The sequence below is a fragment of the Cyprinodon variegatus genome, unplaced genomic scaffold, assembly GCF_000732505.1.
Source record: "Cyprinodon variegatus isolate N-32 unplaced genomic scaffold, C_variegatus-1.0 Scaffold393, whole genome shotgun sequence".
Taxonomy (NCBI): domain Eukaryota; kingdom Metazoa; phylum Chordata; class Actinopteri; order Cyprinodontiformes; family Cyprinodontidae; genus Cyprinodon; species Cyprinodon variegatus.
This window is the reverse complement of record NW_015150846.1, coordinates 642618-665004: the sequence shown is the minus strand read 5'-3', so window position 1 is coordinate 665004 and position 22387 is coordinate 642618. Positions and strand designations below refer to the sequence as shown.

The 22387-nt window shown below is 38.0% G+C and overlaps 1 protein-coding gene across 1 annotated transcript in view; it reads left to right on the top strand.

Moving 5' to 3' along the window:
* mfsd3 (major facilitator superfamily domain containing 3) overlaps nucleotides 1-6323 on the top strand; it is a 40249-nt gene extending 33926 nt beyond the window's left edge. The window contains exons 5-6 of the mRNA XM_015387421.1: nucleotides 1415-1524; nucleotides 4830-6323. Coding sequence (XP_015242907.1) covers nucleotides 1415-1524; nucleotides 4830-5036 — 317 coding nt within the window. The 3' untranslated portion in view covers nucleotides 5037-6323. The remainder of the gene's footprint in view (nucleotides 1-1414; nucleotides 1525-4829) is intronic.
* Nucleotides 6324-22387: the final 16064 nt, after the last annotated feature.

Below are 22387 nucleotides of genomic sequence, written 5' to 3'. Positions count from 1 at the left end.
ACGGGTCGGACGGTTTTCAAAAACCGTTCCATCCCTCATAAGTTCTCAGTCCACCAATTGTTTTTTTTTCCAAAGTCCTTGAGATCAAGTTTAAGGTTAGGAATGTGAGACAAAAATTTGTTTTGTCCTTCGTGGTGTTCAGATTGGCTTTGTGTAACTTCCACCTTGAATTTGGTGTTATATTTCTGTAGGTAGGGCCATGGTTTGTCTCTTTTTCAGATATTTGAACTTGATTAGTTTCATTAAATAATTTAGATTTCACAGATTTTGGCTGGTAAAAATGAATTCAGCTTTCCAAAGAATCTGGTTAGTCATTGTTTCGTCTTTATTTCACAATGGGAATGATCACTTTCTCACCTACAGATAGGTTGATATATATATATTTTTTTTCATGTATAGGTTAGGGTGGTATACAATTAGTTTGATGTGCTGATAATGAAGGGTGCAAAGACTTTTAACTGTGAAAGGGAATAAAACATACAAACTACAGAGATCTAAGATGCCTCTGCATCCCCAGGACCCCTGCTGTGGCTCAAACAAAATAAGGGCTGATAAAACTTACCAACAGGAATCAACTCTCTTTAATCTTGCAAACTGCAGCTCCAGCTGATGCTTTTTCAACACATTTTCCAAACAGTGCAGTTTAAATAATGACAGTCAGATATTCAGCATTTCCTTTGGATCTTATAAAAAAAAATAAAATTATGAAAATTGACACAAATAACACATTTGATTACCTTGGACAGCCAGTCTGGTAGTGTTTGGCATTCTCTACTCCTCCATTTGACTTTACCAAATATATCAGCTTCCCTATCAAACCTCTCAAGCTGAACGTCAGGGCCCATCATTCTGCCTCTGTTCCAAAGCTTGACAAAGATTTCAGAAATCTTAAAGCGGAGGGGAACAAAAAGAAAGGAAACAGAAAAACATTCGGTTTCAGATTTTCAATATTACATGATAACACTCCGCTTCCCACTCTTCCAGTCTGATCAGGCAGAGTGTCTGTTTGACTCCGGCAGCTTCGCATCGCTGACTGAAGATACTTATTCGGCAAAAACTCTGCCGTCTTCAGTGAATAATTCAGTGTTCGTGGGAGAAGAGACAGATAGGCTCTGTGGTTCCTCTGTGTTTTCCCACTAACACTGCTCTGCCACTTTCCCCTTAGAGGATAACACTACATGTGTTTTTGGAGATGTATGTGTGGGGGGTAGACTCTACTCCTCAGCATCTTACCTTTTTCTTTCTGCTTTATCTCTTTACTTTGACTTTTACATAGAAAAAGTATGAGGAAAACGGAGTAATATAGCTTTTATATTCGTCAGGATAGTGTTTTTTTCTGTTAAATTTGGATTCAGATGCAGATGTTTTGAGATTGAATAAGACTTACTTTCCTTCCATGTCTTTGCTTTTGCAGGAATGGCAGTCCTGAGCATGAGCGTTCAACACTTCCTGGGTGGTCTCATCACCACGCTCACCTTCACTACCATGATGCATTGCACCCAGAGGGCAGAGGAAAGCATTCAGGTAACAAAGACTTCACTCACTGTGTGCTCTCTTGATTTGTTTCGGGTGCCAGTCGTGTTATTCAGCAGTGTTAGGTCATATCCTACGCCTTTCTAAATCCCTTATTTTTCCCTCTGATCCAGAAAGGAAAGTCTATGTTCTTTCCTTGTTTTTATTTTCTCTAATCTGACTTGGCTTTATGTACTATTTTGTAATATAAAGTCATTTTACTTGAGGGGTTGTCAGAAAGGGGCGTTACCACACCTGCTCCCTGCTTTACCTGCCGCTTCTCACCAGCTGTTTCCAACTGTGAAATCTCAACATCAATATTTATTAAATCATTTATTGCTTTCTTCTTTTCTCTCTGTCTTCATCTGCCTCCGTCTACCATACCAAGTTCATTTTTAAATGCTCTGACTGATTCCTAAAATTTTGCTCTCCTCTTTTGTTTTCATGTTTTTGGCCAAACTCCTTTTGTCCCCGTTAAATCTGGGCCTAAAGGTGATAGAAAAAGCCGTTTAGACGCCACTCAGTCAATCTTTGAAAAGTGACAAATTATGATTATCGCAGTGACAGTGACTCCTTTTGCGTGTAACAGTAACGAAAAAAAGCAGGAATCTGTTATAAATTCTGATCAATATTATGAGCAAAACTTTAAAAAATTGGATAAGAGTTTTATTAGGCTTAGGAAGGATCTATTTGTTTATTACTTGGGATTCTCAGAACAGAAAGAGCATCAGTTTGTCTTGGCACATGTTCAGTAGCATGTGCGTGTTACTGAAAGTAGTGCTATCCAGTAACAGAAAGCTGATAGCATGAGTGCTTGTGAAGGATACCGAGGAGAAAGAAACAAAATCTGTGAAACAAGTTGCTCAGGATAAAGACACTCCATTTTGCTTTGGTCACACAGGCTTTCAGAGATCTCTGCATCGGAGCGCTGCCATAGGCTGCCCCTGAAGCTCTCGCTCTCTGAAGTCACCCTGAGATCCTCACCTCTTGGTCAACAAGGTTTTTGATAGTATATTTAAAAAAAACGAGATCATTCTTATGTTGATTGTATTTAGATCCATTGTAAGGTGAATCTTTTCATCAGGCAAAAAAGAACATAATGTACCATGATAAAAACAGAATACTTACGCGACCTCTTGGACGAGTCATTGATGCCCTTTGGGTGTCATTTTTGAAGGCTAATAACTCCTGGGCAAGTTCACCACTTTTCCATGTTTTCTGTTTTTGTGAATAAATACTAAAGGCTCTGACATGACTCTTCCCAGTCTGATAAATAGACTTCGAGACTTAGACTTGGACAGATTTATTTTGTCATTTTGTATAAGAAATTTCGTTAAGAACAGCTCTCTAGACAATTTCATTTTTTAAAGTGTAGCCTTGATAAGGTAAGCAGCAGTTGCTGATGAAGATTCTCAGTCAATGCTCTGACTGATAGTCATTCCGTAAAAATTAAAAAAAAGTATCCACTGGACTTGGTTTCCAAGATTTGAAGATGTTTCGCCACCTCTCCAGGAAGCTTTCTCAATTCAAATGTCTGGATCCGCAGTGAGTTTGTGTCTTATATAGACAAAGCCTTGTATCGCTTGGAAACATGCAGAAAAGCAGCAGTTGTTGTTGAGCTGCTACTACTGCCTCCTGAAGCACTTGCTTCTCATGGCTCAGGGGAGGAAGAGGACGGTGATGACGATCATGGTAGCCCCCTGGGTTGAAGAGGCTGACGTGGTTGAAGCAGCAGTGGTGCCATCGGCAGCTTTAGCTGAGACAGACGATGCTGGAGAAGGTGTGGAAGCCGGAGGGGGCCGGGAGGAGCCGGCTGGGGATGTTTCAGCATTTGGCAGGGAAGCATCTAGAGTGCTGTCCTCATCTTCACTTGCAGAGGGCTGTGCTTCCCCTCTAGATGCCGAAGATTGCCTGTGAACGGTCTCAGAGGAGCCTCCATTCACGCAGAGCTCTTTGTTTCTATCGCCGTGGTACAGCATCAGCCCCCCCAGGCCAACAGCACCGTCCGGTACTGCTGGACGCAGCCAATACGCCGTCAGAATGATGGCGCAGCAGTTACATATCTCCTTTTTTGAAGAGAGTTCGGGTTGGAAATTATCCATTTTGTTTTCCAAAGAGCGGACATTGGAGAGCAGGATTGATGGAAGCGATGGTCTGTGGGGATCTATCTTTAGCTTCGCAGTTAGCCCCCCTCTGCAGCCTCGCTTTCTCCATCTCGTGCATCTCCTCCTCCTGCTGTTATTTTCCTGCCTCGCCGACATCCGTCCTCAGCACTCTGCAGCTCCCCCGACGGTCAAAAACATCAGCATTCAAAACACCTTGTGACTGTAGCTCCAGCAGGTGCCGGCCACCATAGATGCGGGCCCGATGTCCAGCTTATTTCGTTTTAAGCGGCATATGTCGTGAAATTGTCGAGAGGAGCTGCTCTTGGCCGCTGCCTTGGAGCGCTGCCTTGGTAACAAACTATAAATATCTCTGATCTTAAGATCAGGCCATGATGTGTTGCTTTTTCAAGTATTTTATAATAATAATCAAGTATGTTTTAATTTAAAGGATCGTTCAGGACACTTAAGCATGCTGTACAGCTCAAAGCAAACATACAACCAAATAAAACATTTATGACAGTACAAATACTATTACAGGTAAAAAAAAAAATAAAATAGATAAAGTGAACTCCAAGATGGGATGCACTGATGTGAAAGAGATGTTTTTTTCAGATTGGGATTTGAACAGTGAGAGAGATGGGATGTATTGTTGGTTGGATGGCAGTGAAATATGGATATGGACAAAAAAGCGACTGAAGGTCCCACAGTGATAAAATAGGCTGATCTAAGGTATCTGGTGGTGATGGAGACCCATCGAAGGTCAGATTATTATGAAGGAACACAACTGTAGATGGCTTCGAACCTGAGAAGATGAGATGATAAGATGATAAAAGATTTGTCAGAGAGCCAGTGAAGCTGCTCTAGGACAGGAGTTAAAATCAAACTTCTGAGTTCTGTCACATTTTAGACTTTTACTCGCTTAACAGGATCTTTTTTGGTTAAAAACAAAAACAAAATGGTGGATTTTCTCTTGTTTTATTATCCTGGTTTATGGTTCTTCTTCCTCTGCATATCAAACCTCTTGTCCAGTTTTCTCTTGTCTTCTGTCACTAATTGTTCTTTTTTTTAAATTAAAAAGATCAATCTGTTTAAATTTTGTTTTTGTGTCTTTTTTAAAATGTTTAACTCCTTTCACTCTTGCTCTGCTTCATCATCCCCTGCAACAAACATTTTTCTTCTAAAACATTTTTCTTTTGTCATTCTTCTTTTTAGGCCACCCACTATAGTTTCCTGGCTACTCTGGAGGTTCTCGGGAAGCTGATGTTCAGTGCTTTGGCCGGTGGAGTGGTGGACTGGTTTGGTTTCCAAGTGGCCTTCCTCTTCTTCCTCACTCTGTCAGCTGGAACGGCCCTGCATGTATGGACGGCCACCTTCACCGGCGCCCTCAGGGAGAATCAGCTCAAAGAGCAGCCCAAATGAGATCCATCTTAAAAAGTTTTCATTCAGGGCAAGTCTAGGTGCATTACTGAGAGGAAAATCTTTGTTTTTTGACTACCAGTCGTATCTTAACTAGCAATTTTGTCTTATATCAAAAGTCTTAAATATCAGCCATTCTTTGAAGGAAGAAAAATAACTTCTTTCTTTTTTAGTACTCTGTGACCGAGTGCACTTTTCATAATCATTTCATGGGCTAAGGTGGCCTTATATTTTATTTATTTTAGCTTTGAGCTTATCTATTGTAATTAGATAATGGACCCTCTGGAAAAAAGCCTCAATTTCAGGTATTTTTACTTCGATTATGATCGAAGCAGTGAAATTGGTAATTAGCTTGATGAAAGATAATTTATTGTGTTTGGTAGAGACATTTTAATATATGATGAAAGGTTCATAGTAGCTGAAATTAAGAGTATATCAAAACTTAATCTGTCATCTGAGCAAATTTATGTTTATGTCAGCAATAAGACCTGCAGCCAACAGCAATAGAGCTTCTGTGTTTTGGTCATACTGTAATGTATGTGATCTCCTGTGTTTCAGTGTTTACACTTGTCAACTCGTTAATCTCTGCTACCTCAACCCTTTAGGAAATTACGTAGATGCACAGAACATATAGGATCTGCCCAAGCTTGGAGTGCACACATAGACATCTAACAATATGTGACTCAAAACAAGGCAGTTGCAGTTTGTCTTCAGAAAGACAAAAGTTTTTTTTTCCATCTCATAAACCATATATTACTAAGTAAAACCCTTATGTTGTGTAATCCTATAAGTGTCAGAGTAAACTGTACTCCTGTAAGAAAAGGCTGCCTTAAACACTGCGTGGTGCCATCTTGTCTTTTTTGACCAGATTCAATAAGAAAGTCAGCTCTCACAAGAAAAACTTGAATGATGGGACATGCTTGGAATTTACCGTTCTAAATCGCACTGTATTATTTCTTTTTTTTACTTTTTAAACATGTTAAATGTAAAATATCTTAAATGGCTTTCCTTGCTACTGTATCACATTAGACTGGTCCCTCAAGTAAAGGATTAGAAATTGTTTTGTCGCAGCAGTCTGTGTAAGAATACACTGGTTTCCTTTGAGTGGATTTTGCTAAAGGAAACATTTTGCCACCTGCTTTCTCTCACATTGAAAGGAAAAAAAAAAACAATGACATTACATATCTGATAATGTAGCCATGTCCAGACTTGTAGAGTTTGAGAGGCAGAGGACATCTTTTGTCTCTCAGCTACTGTGTTGCCTGAAATTTGCACAAAAATAAAGCTGCTGAGAACATTTTTAATGTGTTTTATATTTATTTTTTTTTTCCTTCATTATCTGGATCTTATATTTTCTTTGTTTGTAAATATCCCCACTTTTAAAAATCCACTCTGACTTCTAGCGGTCAGATTTAAAGCAGCAGATCTGTGCAGTCTGTTAGCTGAGGGCTATTGAAGTGAATAGGGCCTTTGTCACTGTACAGGCAACCTAAACAGCTCTAATGACATAACCAATGCTGCAAGGGAGGATTAGGTGGGCTTACACGGCCCTTCAATACACCCAACTTTACATGTTCCCAACCCACCTTATTATCATGACTTCCCTTCTTATTTTTTCCAAGTGGGACTGAGAGAAAGGGTTTGAGGAATAGCTTTTATACATTCAGCTTTTTTTCTGAAAAGAACATTCACAGAGAGCAGTCAGTCGCCTTGATTACATTTCCGCTGAAAAGTTGCATAAAACCATTAACATATCTTAGGATACAGTTTTCTAATTACTTCAGATATTTAAAGGCACATGTTTTTTCCTAATTTTGCACTTATTTTTATGTCCAAAATCAAGAAGCAGGTAGATAAAAAGCAAGCACAAAAAAACCCCAAACTCATGGCTAACTTGGCGAGTTTAGGCTTCTTGGTTAGAGCATTGTGCTTGTGCTCGGAGAAGGTTGCAAGTATCCAGTTTGATCCCCGCAGCCTGCACTAAGGGTCCCTGAGCAAGACGACCCAAAACAGCTCCCCATGCGCCACACAATAGCAGCCCACTGCTTCCCAAGGGGATGGGTTAAATGCAGAGGTAAATTTCTCCATTGCCAGATCAATACATTTCAATTATTATTAACTGATATGAAATGGTGATAGCAAGGTCTCCACATCCTCCAATACCAGTTCATAAGTTAAAGGTATAGTGGAGGATGTTCGTTTTTCCGGGTGGATCTTCAAACTAACTGGTCCTCCTAATTGTCAATCATTCTGGTGATATGTTTACCTAAGGCCGTACTACATGCTCTACACATTTTCACTTACTGGTCGTGAGTCTGGAATAGTGGAAAAATTGCAAATCTTCTTTTGGAAAGTAAGCTTGTATGAATGATGCAAACAACAACCTTTTAAACAGAGTATGCATAAGGAGAAATTGGCTCTTGCATGCTATAGCACGTGTTTAATAGGTTTTTCCTCTTGGGAGTGGGTACAGGGTTGTGCATGTCAGTTTTTATTTATTTTTTTAATAGAGAGGGCGAATCTTTTCATAAATGTGCGAAAATCTTCTACTATACCTTCAAATAATTGGTCTACTGAGGAGGATGTTTAAGGAAATGAGCAGAGTACAAAATGTCCAGTCCAATAACCTACACAAGGATTTGTGATAATTTAATGACACTACAGTAAAGTAGCTTCCATCATGATATGTGTGCTGATAAAGGGGCTGAAAAGTAAAATCCACACATTAACAACAGTTTGCATATCTAAAAACTTTATGTCCACACATCCAGAACCTTTGCTTTAATGGCCTCTCTCTGCTTTCTCTACTAGAGCCACCAGTTGTAGCTCTTTGAAATAAGACACCTTTAAAAATGATGGAAAGTCCAATTTTGATTTATTTCCATACTTTCAATCTTCTTAAAGCTGTTATCAAGGTTCTTTTCTTTTCTGACTAGATTTCAAACTATTCCTCCTCAGGGAAGGACAATAATGAAACAGCATGAATTTACCATCACAGAACTCCAGCTTTGCTTTCAGTACAATAGAGGTGAATTTTGAAAGGACAGAGCAGGTAACCAAACAATATAACCAATTTCCTGCTTTACGTTTTAGCCACATAACTCAAAATGAACAGTTTTTGCTGAGTGTGTCCTAAATGTTGAAGCTATGCGTAATGGGATAAGTGCTACATAACTTGTGGGTCCTACTGTGATGCCTGCATGGACAATAGAAGGTAGGTAAGTGGTCTGGATCCCACAGTGCTTGATGAGAGTGAGACCTCCTGCTGGGGTTGCCAGATTGGCAGAAACCCCCCTGTGGAGATGCTGCTCATCTTGGGGCCAAACGCCCTGCCACCTCTGAAGTGATTTGGCGTGTGTCTTGTTGCACTTTTCAGCTTTTACCTTCGTTAAAAAAAAAAACTACTCGTAGGTGTTAAGGAGGGGGTAAATCTATCTGGTGTTTATGCACAAAACTGAAGTGTTCTTTAAATACAAATTTGTTTTAAGCCTCAGTGCTACTAGGTGTTTGTGTGTATAAATTCCAGAGCTGTAATTATCGGACTCAGATTTCCTATGAGTTATTTAGTTTCTTCAACAATCAGGGCGGGCAACAAATCTAGTCACATCACCAACTTTATACCCATATTAAAGGTGAGGCAAAGCAAAAGATAGCCCTTCACATTCACTCTGTGCCAAGCGTGATCAGCTACTCGCAGCATCACAACAAATGCCACAAAGACATCCAGACAATGGGAAACACAGAAAATAATAAGGCAGATTTTATGAGCATCCAAGAATGGAAGAAGAGTTCATTGACAGTAACAGTGCATATCTAGCCTGGTAGAGTTACCTGTAAAGGAAAGAGGATGGGAGGGAGGCAAGAGAAAGCAACATGTTTTAATCTCTGCAAACAAAGGTGTTGTATCGCTTTTTTTCCTCCTCCTTTTGTGTTCGAGTGCCTTGGGAGAAGAAAGGTGTTGGCTTTTTGCGCTGCTTTTGTCTGGTGGCTAGCAGAATGCTCTCCTGGGAAACCTGAGTGGGCAGGTGGAGTAAGCGGCAGCATCAGGTATCCTTATGCTTCCTTCACTGGAATTGACTTTGTGTTTGTAGAGCGAGAGTCATGGACACCCTCCCTCCTCTTTACTGTACTTTGGCCATTTCTTCTCATTCATACCAATGCTTTGTTGTCTGTTATTGGTTTTTTAGCTAACTACATTTTAACGCTTTGATGGAACTTGGACAAGTTTTTGACATTTCAGATTACTTGTTGATCAAAAATCACAACATGCCAAAAAGTTGTGGCAGTGTTTTTAGAGTTTAAAGGTTCTAGATTATAATATCTTTTAAACAGCCACTGGCAACAGAAATCTAGTTCAATCTAACTTCAGATGACAGGGATATCAGGATAATAAAAATAACGTCTGAAAATGTTTATAGGGATGTCTTGATGAGATACTGATATCAGATATTGGTCTGAAATCAGCCAAAAGTAAAAGTATTGGAACATTTTGTCCTCTATTTAAAATCTCTGATATTGGCTTACTGATAGAAACACTTCACTTCTATCTGCTTCTGTTTAAAATGTATGTAACCCATTAGTAGTTAATAATAAATTGGTCAGGTGTTCCCACACCTATATGGTCTCTGTTTGAGTGAGAAAAGTTGGTATAATTCGTACTGATATATCTTTTCAGTATCATTGTCAGTCAACACAAAAAGACGCAATATTTTTATCGTATTGGAAATTAAAATGTATAGGGACATCCCTATTTATTTATATTTACTAAGGGTAAAAGTACACCTTCTCTAGAGGAGGAACAAATCAAATATCTTGGAGGAAATTTAAAAAAGAAACACACATTGCTAATTACTTACTGCTCTCGGTTTATCTCTGTGTTTAGTTTTTTATAGCAGACAGGCTTTAAAAGCTCAGCTCCTTTAAGTGATCTGCAAACCTTAGCAGCGCCTCAGCTAGTTCCTCTTGCTCTTCTAAAGTTATGCTCTCTCTTGCAATTGATGCTTGGCTCCCAAACCGAATCATGCCACTCAGTGAAGGCTGAAAAAAAATAAGATGATCTTACTTGTGTTCAAATGTTTATCTATTACCTTACACAGTAAAGTAGTGTTGACATCCTGCCACGTCTCAGTGAGAAGGAACGTCTCAAAGTTTATACTTTGCAGTGGTTGCTGCCAGAGGAACACCTTCAAACAGAATCCATTTATCTTATCCAGGCTTTTTTGCATATCTTCATTTCGACCTCTCAGTTTTGTGTTCAATACCTCTTGATGATGAATTGTCTCTTCTGCGGTTTGCCAACTTTGCCAAGCACACATCACTTTCTAGTTGATTTGAGTAATCATATGTCTAAAGTTCCTCCTGCAGCTCATTTACACAGGACTGTAACACTGGCCCTCTATATGGATCAATAATATTTATCCTCTGCTTCCAGTTCCTCACACAGATATATCCAAAAATTATTTTTATTCAAACTTTAATTTCTTTCTTTCTTTTTCTATCATTAAACTTTATGATGGTCATCATTGTCATCATGCAAAAAGGATGACTGGCAACAAGAGATTCACTAAGCAGAGAGCAAAGGGTAAAAGTAACGGCTGGGTTTATTCCTTCACATCTGATCATTGCTGCAGCTCCATCACTGCAAAGACTCGTCTATTTCTTCCACATAACGAAAATTTACCCTCCTATTAATTTTCCTTGTTTTCTGTTTGACAGTGCCTTTCAAAATACAATGTCACTCTTATATTATCTCTATCCAAGAAACACGCATTCCCCAAGATCTGAAAGTGTTGACTTATATTTGGAGAATCATCAAGTTGTAATGTATTTTTCCTACTCTTGGATATTTTTCAGTTATGAGTGTGTCTGGCAAATAAGCCACCTGAAATAGGGACTTGAGCTACAGCGGGTGAAATTACTATTGAACACGCCACCGTTTTTCTCTGTAAATATATTTCTAGAGGTGCTATTGACATGACATTTTCACCAGGTGTCGGCAACAATCCATGTAATCCACACATACAAGAAATCAAACCATAGATATCCAGAAATTTTATTATTTATAAAATTGTGAAATGGCAAAAGGAAAAAGCATTGAACACAGTGATTAAAAAAAAAAAAAAACATTGTACAAAAGTCTTTGTTGGCAATGCTTCAAGACACCGTCTGTATGGATAAATTGGACCCATGCTTTGCTAAGGTGGGATTTTGGCCCATTCTTCCACACAAACGGTATTCAAATCTTGAAGGTTTTATGGGCCTCTTCTATGTACTCTGATCTTTAGTTCTTTCCATAGATTTTCTATTGGATTCAAGTCAGTTGATTGGCTGAGCTTTATTTTCTTTCTGTGAAACCAATCGAGAGTTTCCTTGGCTGTGTGTTTGCGGTCATTTTCTTGCCAACGTGTCCTCCAACGTTTCATCTTCATCATCCTGGTAGAAGGCAGCAAATTTTATATCAACAATGTCTCTGTATATTTCTCCATTTATCCTTCCTTCAATTATTTAAAGTTTGCTAGTACTATATCTGAAAAAGAAGGCCCACTCCATAATTACCACCTCCCAAAAAAGAGTTCAATTTTGGTCTCATCTAACCAAACTATGTTCTCCCAGTCTTCCACAAGCTTTTCTAAAACTTAAACATGCTTTTTTTTCAACAGTGCAGTCTTGCATGGTGAGCGTGCATACAGGCCATGGCGATTGAGTGCGTTACTTATTGTTTTATTTGAAACAAGTGTACCTGCTGCTAATTCCAGGTCTATCTGAAACTCTCCTCAGGTGGTATTCGGCTCTTGGACGACTCTTCTGATAATTTCTTTCACTCAGAAATCATGTAAGGAGCACCTGGTCGTGGTCGTTTTAAGGTGAGATTGTGTTCTTTCCACTTCCGGAATATTGTCCCAACAGTGCTCACTGGGACATTCAAAAGTCTACAGATCCCGTAACCAATGCCATCATTATAATTTGCAACAATAAGGTTACAAAGGTCTTGAGCAAGCCCTATACTTTTATCCATCATGAGATGTTTCTTGTGTGATACCAGTGATATCTTTATTATAGGCCATCGTTTTGGACTGAACCAGCTGATATTAATTTGCAGTGACAAGCAGCAGGACTGCTGTCTAATTACTGAGAGATTTCGGCTGGTGTCTTGGCTTTTCCATGCCTTTTTGCACCTCCCTTTCTTCACATTTTCAATACTTTTTTCCCTGTGCCATTCCAGATTATTACAAATAACCTAATTTCCGGATATTTAAGGTTAGATTTCTCTATATTGGATTGCATGGGTTGTTGCCGACATGGTGAAAATTTCGTGTCAATAGCGTCTCTAGAAATATATTTACTGAGAAAAATTGTGGCCTGTTCAATACTTATTTCACCCAATGTATGTTTTTAATCAGATCAAGGCATCTACAGAGGCTCAACAGGCAAGTGTTGCTTCTGTGTGGAACTTCCTGATTTAGTTCATGTTGGGGGGTTTTCTTTACATTTGTTGTTAATCTCATAAAAGTAGATTTTTTGTTATGTTGTTTTATTTTAGTGACAGGTGTTTTGTTTGGAAATGGCATTTCAGATGACTTTGCACCATGTTCCTGTTGGAGAGTTTTTCACCAAATACCAGGCATGAATGAATGGCTGCCATTGCTTGGCCATTGAAAGTAAATCATAGACAAAGTTAAACATGAACTTGGAACTTGAATAAAGTCTTCACTGTTTGGCTAACACTATTCATTATCTTTTGGACCCGGAAATCTGGGTCCAAATTTTGTTCAGTGTAAACTCTGGTGTTAAATTTAAACACACGTGTCTCTAAGAACAAAAATGCCTAACAAGTGCTTTTAGACACAAAAACAGGATTTGCACAACAGTGCAGTAAATTGTCAAAATAAGGCCTGAGAAATGTAGAAAACTTTATAATACATCTACAGTAATTATACAATTTATCAGCAAAAAAAGTTGATCTAGAGGTAAATACTGTACACTCTACAACACAGTCACTGAATTACTGGAGACATTTGGGAAATGCCATATTTCAAGAAGGTAGAAACAAATTAAAAATATTCAAATATGTTTTGCATAATTAATGTCTAATTACCAAAGTCAAAGTCATTGCTCACTTCTGCTGTGACCCATCGGTTTCAGTTCACTAAAATTGTAGTCAAGTAGGCTGTGTTTTTAGTGACCAATTATACTAAAACAATTCTTTGATAAATATGATATAACTGTAGATGTGACTGACAGGAAGCTGCTGGAAATAATCATCTCTGATATGCTCATTTCACAACAATAGCAAATACTATCCTGAATATTGTTTAGCTGCATTGTGTATCATTATCCAGTTTTTAAAATATAATAAAAAAGATCCTGTCTTTAAAGTAAACAAAGAAAAAAAAAAAGAAATTAATAAATCCAAACTTTCCATTAAGAAAAAGCAATTGCTAAAGACAGCCTCAGTAGAAATTTCAATTAGGTTTCTAAATAAAATCCAGTAAGTTTACCTCACACAATGCAGCTGAGGGCAATAAACCAAAATCCCACTGAATAACTTAATTTAATACTATATTACATGTTCTACACTCATTTCATTAATACCACACAGCTAATTTTCATACAGGATTTCTCCTCCCTGCCAACATAATCATAGACTGCTATTTATAGGCCCATGGTTTTAATTGGCTTGAATATTCCAATGAGAGACGGAAAGGCGCTCGTTGAAGACGGCAGCGTAAACACTGTGGGATTTTCAGACAAAAAGAGCTGGATGATGTGCAACAAAGATGTGTATATTCGGCACTGGTAAAATAAACATAAGCAAGTAGTGTTAGCTGTAATGAAATAATAAACAAGAAGGACTTAAATATATTTTTTCATAAAATGTATAATTCCTCTTTTGATTATTAAGAAACCAGCAGCCCTTAATTAAAGTATGTATAATCAGTGGTGGGAGGAAAACATGTAAATGAATGACTTAAAAATATTTTTTTTGCAAAACATTGGTAATGTTTTGTAATCCTGCTCGCCATATATTTGCTTTATTTTAAAAAAGAAACATCTAGTCGTCTTACAACATTTCATGTAGCTGTAAATCTTGAAAACAGTAGATTTAAACAAAATGTTTAATTTCCAATTATTTTTCAGTACTGTTAAGATACAATTTGTCCAACTAGCAGTTTAGCTAAAAACTTCAAATTTCTTACACATTGATTGAGATTATGTTGATGAATAGAGATTAATTTACTTTATTAGCAGCTCTTATCTGGGTAAGCCTGAACCACTTTTAAAACTTACGTACTTCATAAAACCTCCTTTCAGAAATTGCCATTACACACAAGCTTTGAACAAACAAAAACTTAGAAGCAAGCTGCAAAGCCATACATTGATTGCGTTTCATGAGTGTAAGTAAAAAGGTCAAATTTATTTGTAAAACACCTTTCATGGATATCAGAATGTTTCATAATAATAAAGAAAATGTACAAGAACAATGGAAATACATGTCCAGTTTAGTTAAAAATCAGTTAATATAAAAAAGTATTTTATTGTGTATAGGTTATGGAATTTAATGCAGCCCAAGGATAGAGTGAGGTCGGGAGATTTAGGGCCACCGCCTGGAAAGCAGACCATGGGTGTTAAAGTGTATCTGAGAACAGCAGCAACCTCCAATCAGTGGCGCCACCAGGGGGTGGCCAGGGGTGGCCATGGCCACCCTGTGCAATGCCCTGGAGACCCCACTGGCCACCCCACTGGCCAGGGTAAATTTTAGTAGCATCAGTTTAGCGTTTCATCCCATTATGCACAGCCAGCGATGGAATATTAAAAATCACACAATAAACAAAGATATGAGTAGGTGTTTACTTAAGTCTTTATGATTTCTATAGGCAGGTTTACCATAATAGTAGATTCAAACCCTGAAATCATGGCGTTTAGTTTCAGTGTGCCACCCCAAGATTTTTAGTGGTCCCATCTGGCCCCCCTATGAAACATCTTTGTAGGCGCCACTGCCTCTTATCAGCTGCTCTTAGAGACCAAATGAAACAGCACCCCATCAATCTATTAACATTTTAAAATGTGTTCTATATTATGCAAGATAATTAGCAACAAGAAAAGTACCTGTTTGTAAAGTTTTATTAAAAAAAAACAAACAAACTCTGATATCCAAATATGGCATCTGGGAACTTATTGAAAACTAATAAAGGTGTCATGCAGATTTAAAATTTAAAGAAAAAAATATTGCATATCTCTGTAAAACATCTTAGAAGATAGAGGGGATACTCACACATTTAAGGATGCACACAGGTTTTATTCTTTTATTTTAGAATTTCATTTGTTAGGGGTTATTCTAACTAAAGATGTGGATGCAACAAGTACGAGTCATCTTAACTGCTGGTAACCTGTCTTTGATTTGTTTCAATTATTTCTAATGAATCTGTAAATGTATAATTTAAATACTTCGAACTGTGTATTCCTGCTTTCTACAAGCGACACTTTGCCCTGGATGGGTAAAAAAAAAAAATGAAAGCAAGACTGTTTAAAAAAGTGTTTGCAGTTATTATTTTCAAATTGATACTATAAAGGAAGCATCAAGCATATTTAATCATTTTTTGTCTATAGCCGTTATTCCGTTGGTGCTGAAGCTTCTTTCGTTGAATTATTTAGCTTCTTGTTCTTAAAATCTGGGATGATTGATGTGAAAAGCTGAACTAACAAGTGATCACACTGCTCAAAGTATTTCTTTTTGATTTTGACCTCTCGTCCAACTATAACCCTAACCCAACTAAGTGTGACGATTTGAACTCACACTGGAGCAGCTCCGTGGTGAAACCAACTCTGCAGTTTATTCCTTCAGTGATGGGCTGGGATGTGACAAGCTGCCACCTCATATGGTGTCGAGTCTGACTCACACAGCTCTAGTATCCCTCTGTCTGCAGGCTGGAACCCCTTCAGCCAAGCCCTGTGGCATCCCCCCCTCCATGTCCTATGGTCTCAGCTCCATCACACCCCCAAACACACACTGTTACCAGGCCTCATTTTGACCATTAGGGCCAAGACAGGAGAAGCCCCACTCTTGCGCACCCATCCAAGTTCTCCTTTTTCTTTTCCTGGGATGCGTTTCCTGATATCTCTGTCTGTAAACCTTGCAAAACTGTTATTAATAGCTCAACTGCAAAGCTGGTGGTCACATACCTTAAAAAAAGACGTACAGCTACAATTGGAGTAAAATGGAAAGTGATAGTATGAAGGTGTTACTTTATTGTATGTCTTATACTATATCCATTGGTTGTGTTGTTCTTTTTACATTTCGTTGCAGGTGATGAAGCAGACTGAAGATGTTTTATTATCTCCTCTTTTATCTCCTCTTTCTTTCATCTTTTCTCCCTTTTTTCTGTTTTTCCTTTCCTGTTTTACTTACATTGCAGTGTCCATATTATCTGTAATACTCCTTGCATGGATTATATTAAAGCTATTTATATGCATAAATCAGGCAGAAGACAATGGCAATAGCCGTACTGCTCCGCTTGTGAAAGTAAAATCTGTTGGGCTCATTTTAGCATCTAGACAATTATTCTTATTGCCACATTGCTAGACAGGACACTGTAAAAAAAATGTATAAATGATATATATATATATATATATATATATATATATATATAAAACCTAACCTGAACCATTGCACAACAATGTTGCTGTCTACGTCTGTATCTATAACAGTTGAAGAGTCTTCCCATTGAGGAGCTGGTGTTGCTGGCAGACCCAATCAGATCAGATTACAGCCCTTCATTATGTCTGGCATTTTTGGGGAAGATTGTTCCAGTGCAAAGTTTGGCTGAGACCAAACTCCCATGGGGAAGTTTCTTTACTCAGATTTCACATATTCCCATATCAGAACACCTGTAGGCTCAGGTTGTATTCATGAACAAATGGGAAATATCAAAATTTTCACACTCCTGTCATTGTGTTTTTTTTTTTAGAGTTTTTGAAATTCTGAAACAAACTCCCAACCTAATGCTATTTAAAAAGTTTATTTTACCCACTGTTTTTGTACATTTTCTTTATTTACCCATAAAAAATAATCACCTGATAACAATTTGAAAAGGCAACCTGGAGTAACCAGTTAATGGTAAATGTTCACTATAGCAATAATAAATGCATTAACTGATACTTATGGAAATATGCATCAGATTTTGATTAGATTACAGTTTTGTCTGTATAAATGACAGGAGCGTTAAAGTTTGAATATGGTGTGACTTTATTTTGAAAAAAAAAAAAAAAAACGTAAGGGGATTAGGAAAGCTGGAGGAAGGGAGAAGCTAGCAGGAAATGGGAGTGGAGGAGGGACGTCTTCAGGGATTCATCCTGAGGCTGTAGGTACGAATAGCAGACACCATCCTAAACATGTAACAAACATGAAATGCAACATTAAAAAATCAGAATTAATGGGGGTTTCAGAGCTTCAAGCCGCATAGACAGATATTTGTGAATGCAAACTCACGGCTTAGCTGCCATGCCCAATCCTATAACCTCTTAGGCATAGTTTTAAATAACAAATTAGGATATGTGCTGCCTTTTTGAACGATTCTTTTTTACATTTTGTGGAAAACTGAACTTCCCAGATTCACCCACCCCCCAACTTAAATCCTTTCCTAACACAGTACCATTCTAAACATCCCATTTTCCCGTTGCTTCACGGGAAAAGCTGATCTTGTACAACCATTTATGTAAGTGCTGATATGCAGCGTGTCACACAAAGGAAAAACATATGAACTCCCCCCTTCTACAAGTACCTTGAAAGCAACCCAGCAATGCAACCCGGCTGTCTTTAAGGGAAAAAAGGCTTACAGTGACACGCTGCTGAGAAAAGCCAACTCATTCCCACCAGCATTTGTTGTGCTCTGCTTAATCTAATTCAACAGCTAAAACCTCTGTGACAGCGGCTTCTTGCTTCAAGCACCAAATTATGGATCTTGCAGGGAAAATAAAGATGAGAAGAAGAATGAGTGGAGAGCAGGCGCTGACATAGAGCGCAGTTCATTCCGATCAGATGAGATGGAGAGGGGTACAGAGAGGAAGAGAAGCATGGATACAGAGGAGCTTGGTGGGGGGTGTATCTGGTGGGACCATCAGAGAGACAGCACAGGGACTGATGTAGACAGCTGGACGTGGACTTTTTAATCTGTCTAAATAGGATCTGCCCAGTGCAGGCTTTTTGTCCAAACAGCAGGCCAAACACTGGGGTGGTGACAGCCACATCACATGCGTGTGTGTGGGGCATGAGTGAGTTTGACTTTATTCATTTATAAGAAGAAGGAAAAGTGACAAACAGAGGCAGACAGAAGTGTCTCATCACTATATGGATTTAGTTCTGATAAGAAAAAAAAACAACATCAAACTGGATCTTATTCCTCCATTTTTATTTTTATCAGGCCAAAACAAGAAACACTATCAAATAGAGTGCTAGGCAGGAGTTTAAACACAATCATCATACATATATATGCTGAATAAAAACTGTTTAAGATGCTAGGGAACCAACCAGAGTTTGTTGTGAACTGGATCTATGGGAACAGCAGTGTTCCAAAGGCCGAAGGAGGAAACTATAAATGGAGCTTCTGCTTGAAAATGGATAAATTTTGCATCTGCTCTGATCAGAGGTCTTATGCCTTCTGAAAAAAATGTTTTATGTCAAATGAGACTAAGTCATGCTGTTTGCTGGCTTCATACCAAAGCAGACTGTAATGTCTGTATTGTGACGTTTGCATAAAATACTCTCATCTAATCTCATAAAGTGATGGAATGATGAGTAAAAATTACTTTATTGCAAATGAAAGTTGAATGTTTTTTTAATCATTTAATTATTCCCACATGATGCCAGAAAAGTTTTTTTTAGGTTAAAAAAGATTCATATTATTTTCTTAGAATGGCACTGCCAACAACTTGACCCTATATATATATAAAAAAAAGGGCTAAAATATTTAATTATAATTATGTTAGAGACTTTTTAATGGTTAGAAAACCATAATAAAATTTTTTGCTATATGATCAATCCAACATTTAGGTATTTCAGTCAAGAAACATCTGAAAGTGGTTATTAACAAATAAAAAAATTAAGAAGACATTCTTGATAAGAAATGCGTGTAAGTATGCAGCTGGCAAAAAATGTTTTTTTATTGTATAAAATATATTATAAAAAAAACAGGAATGACAGATTAAAGTGGAATGTATCGTAATCCTCCTTTCTTGTGTGTGCGTTTATGAGCAGAGGCTACATTTTTTTGGTTGCTTACAAATAGTTTTGTTATCTGTCAGATTAAAGTGATGGTGGTGATGTTTTTAATATGATAAAGAAAATAAAAAACTTTGCTGGCCATTTTCTATCTCTAAGATGCTCAGTTTTCTAGTAATCACATTAGAGTTTGTAAAGAAAGGAAAGAAATCCTCCAGTGAACATTGCGTCTGTATGGGTGTGCACTCCACAGATGACTGGCCGTATCACACTGCTCTGCTTTAAACTCTTTTAGACAGGCTAGCAGGCTCTCGGGGCCCGGGGACCCACAGACTGTGATGGGAACAACGTTTAATTGGGGTAATCGGCGTGCTTTTAGGGACCTGCTTATTAGGAGAAACCCCCTCAGAGACAAACGTGCGCGCTTCACAAAAGACGGACAGACAGGCAAAGTGACAGCCCTGTTTCATATCCTGGACCTTCACCCACATTCCTGCATTACAAACCCCAAGTCAGCAGGGGGATGCACGGTCATGGATGTGTGTGAGCAGCATGACATCTCTGTAACACTAATGATGTTTAACAATATTTAAACGTGCCAATGAGACAGAGACCTCGCCTGAGGGTGTTAGGGGGTTTAAAAGGTGAGGTGGTTGTTGGAAATAGTTTGCTCCAGGAGATATTTGTAAAATTGAACAGCATTTCATCATCCTCCAGTTTTTGTTTTTGTCTTTTATATTTTTAGCTGTAATATTTTTGTTTTTTCGGTTAAACTCTTTATTGTCCAAGTTTTCATATTTGGTAACCTGGAAACAACACTTTGCAGCAAAGAAGGCAAAATCGTGAAGTTTTATCTGCAGGGTCTGCAAGATCCACCTCTGCCTTAAAGTTGCGTGCAACTGCTTCATAGAATGCAGCCAGTAATCAAATGTTGCATACGTTGTGTGATAGGGTACCTACTCCAAATTAAGTTAAGTTAAAAACTTAAAAAGCTGATTAAAAAAGATAATAAAAATGTAAAAAATAAAAAAACTAATTTAAAAAGTTAATAAGCCAAAAAAATATTCCTGTATGCGCATTAGTGTTCTGAGGCTTTTTCTGTTACAAAAAATGTGTTAATATTCACAAATCTCTTTTAGAAGAACACTTTGGATTTTACCAGGTCAGAGTGAGTGACTGATCTTGGTTATTAGATTGACTTTGATTGTTGCCATGAAAATACTTTTTTTCTAAATGTTACAAATGTATTAGATTATTGATATAAAAACATTTGACTTGAAATTTTGAACTCCTAAGTATTTCACTGAGTGCCAAAAGGCTTAAATGAAACAAACATCTCTTTACTTTATTGAGGAAACAATGACTAGGATTGTTTTATGCTGGCTCTTTGTCATATAATGTTATAATGGAAAGAGATGTTTGTCTGGATTAGGCACTGTCCCAATCTGCCCTTAGATGCACATATGGCCATACATACACACAAGAGACACTCATACAATTCTTTCAACCCTAATTTTAGGGTTAGTTTTTATTAATTTCTTGCAGAAACAAAATCTAGCCATTGTGGCTCCTCAGACAAGTTAATAGGCATCCTTTCCTCTCAGCCCAAAACAGTGGTGTTGCAGCACACATTTTTATAGAGGGCAGAGTATCTACTGAAGCATTATTAACTAAAAGTTTAATTTGCCAAAAAAATGTCCCAAAATGCCAACATTTTCCTTCCATTTTACTTTCAATGTTCATGTTTAAGTACAGGACTCTGTGCACATCTAGCTTCTGAAGCAGTATCCTCCCCCCTCCTTCTTGTATTGGGGGACCGTCTGTCTGCTGGACACCCCATGATTGCAAGGGTTGTAATAAACCATTTAGGAGAGACAATTTGATTGTTTTTTTTTAATCAATGCATTTTAGGTTTTCATTTACAGTAAGCCATAACAATCATTTTATATATATATATATAATCTTTTTTCTTGTTATTGCAGTTAAAATATTCCAACAAAATCTGTCTCTGCCTTTAACCCATTATCCTTGGGGAGCAGCAGGGAGCTATCCAGGGCTAAGGGTCTTTCTCAAGGAGCCAGAGTAGCAATCAAACTGGGTACTTGCAGTTTTTCAGAACTCAAGTGCTCTACTCTAAGTAGCAGGCCATCATTTTCATTTGAACATAAAAATAAGAAAAGATTAACTAAATGAATTTCTTAGAGCAATCAAACATTTGATTAGTTCTACATTGATAAGATGCTCCTGAAAATATCTTTAAACAACATTTTTGTCAGCGGTTTCGCAAATCGTCATTGACATTTGAAATCTTTCCTTCTCACATTCTCCCTCCTTCACTTCCAATTATCCGTGCATCCTCAGCTTCCTTAAACTCCATATTAACCTTTTTTTCAAAGGCATGTTGGGATTCAGTTTTGTGTTTCCTGCTTCCTGTCTTCTCTCGTTCATCCTAAAACAAAAGGTCCATTATTCAGCTCCAGGTTTTTTGCGGGTCTTACATGTAGAGATGTCACACCACCCGACTAAGGGTCAACACATATTGTTTATGAAAAACAAAAGGATGATGACGTGATGCCATGTCTAGACTCCATGCAAATGACCAAGGTTTATGAAAACTCTTGTAAGCTCGAGTACAGTATTTTCAGAGCGATGTGACGACACCCAAACCTATCTTATCAAGAATATTAGAGCACGCAGACACGGGGGCAGACAAAGTGGAAATGATTATGGTAATGATAGTAATCGTGGCTGTCATCACTGTCGCCTCCACCATGTTAAAAATTAATCTGAGTTAACGGTAATCCACGTCTCCTCATTAGATTACTGGTGTGGGGAGGGGAGACTCCCAGGCCATCTGTACATCATTAACAGAGTCTCAGAGACAGCTCTCTCTTCTATTCCAACTTCCTCCCGCCGTCCATACCCTCCAACATTTCATATGTCCCTCTAGTCTTTGTCTCTACCTTGTCTCTCGACTTAATCCTGCATCATGATCTTTTTTTATCACTAAAAATTCACTCACCACTTTCCTTTCTCAGTGTTTCTGTTGACCATAGAAGTATGAGTCCAGCATCTATTGCTGATCCTAGTAATATAAAATTAAAAACAAGTCTAATGGAGCAAGGATTACTGTGGAGAT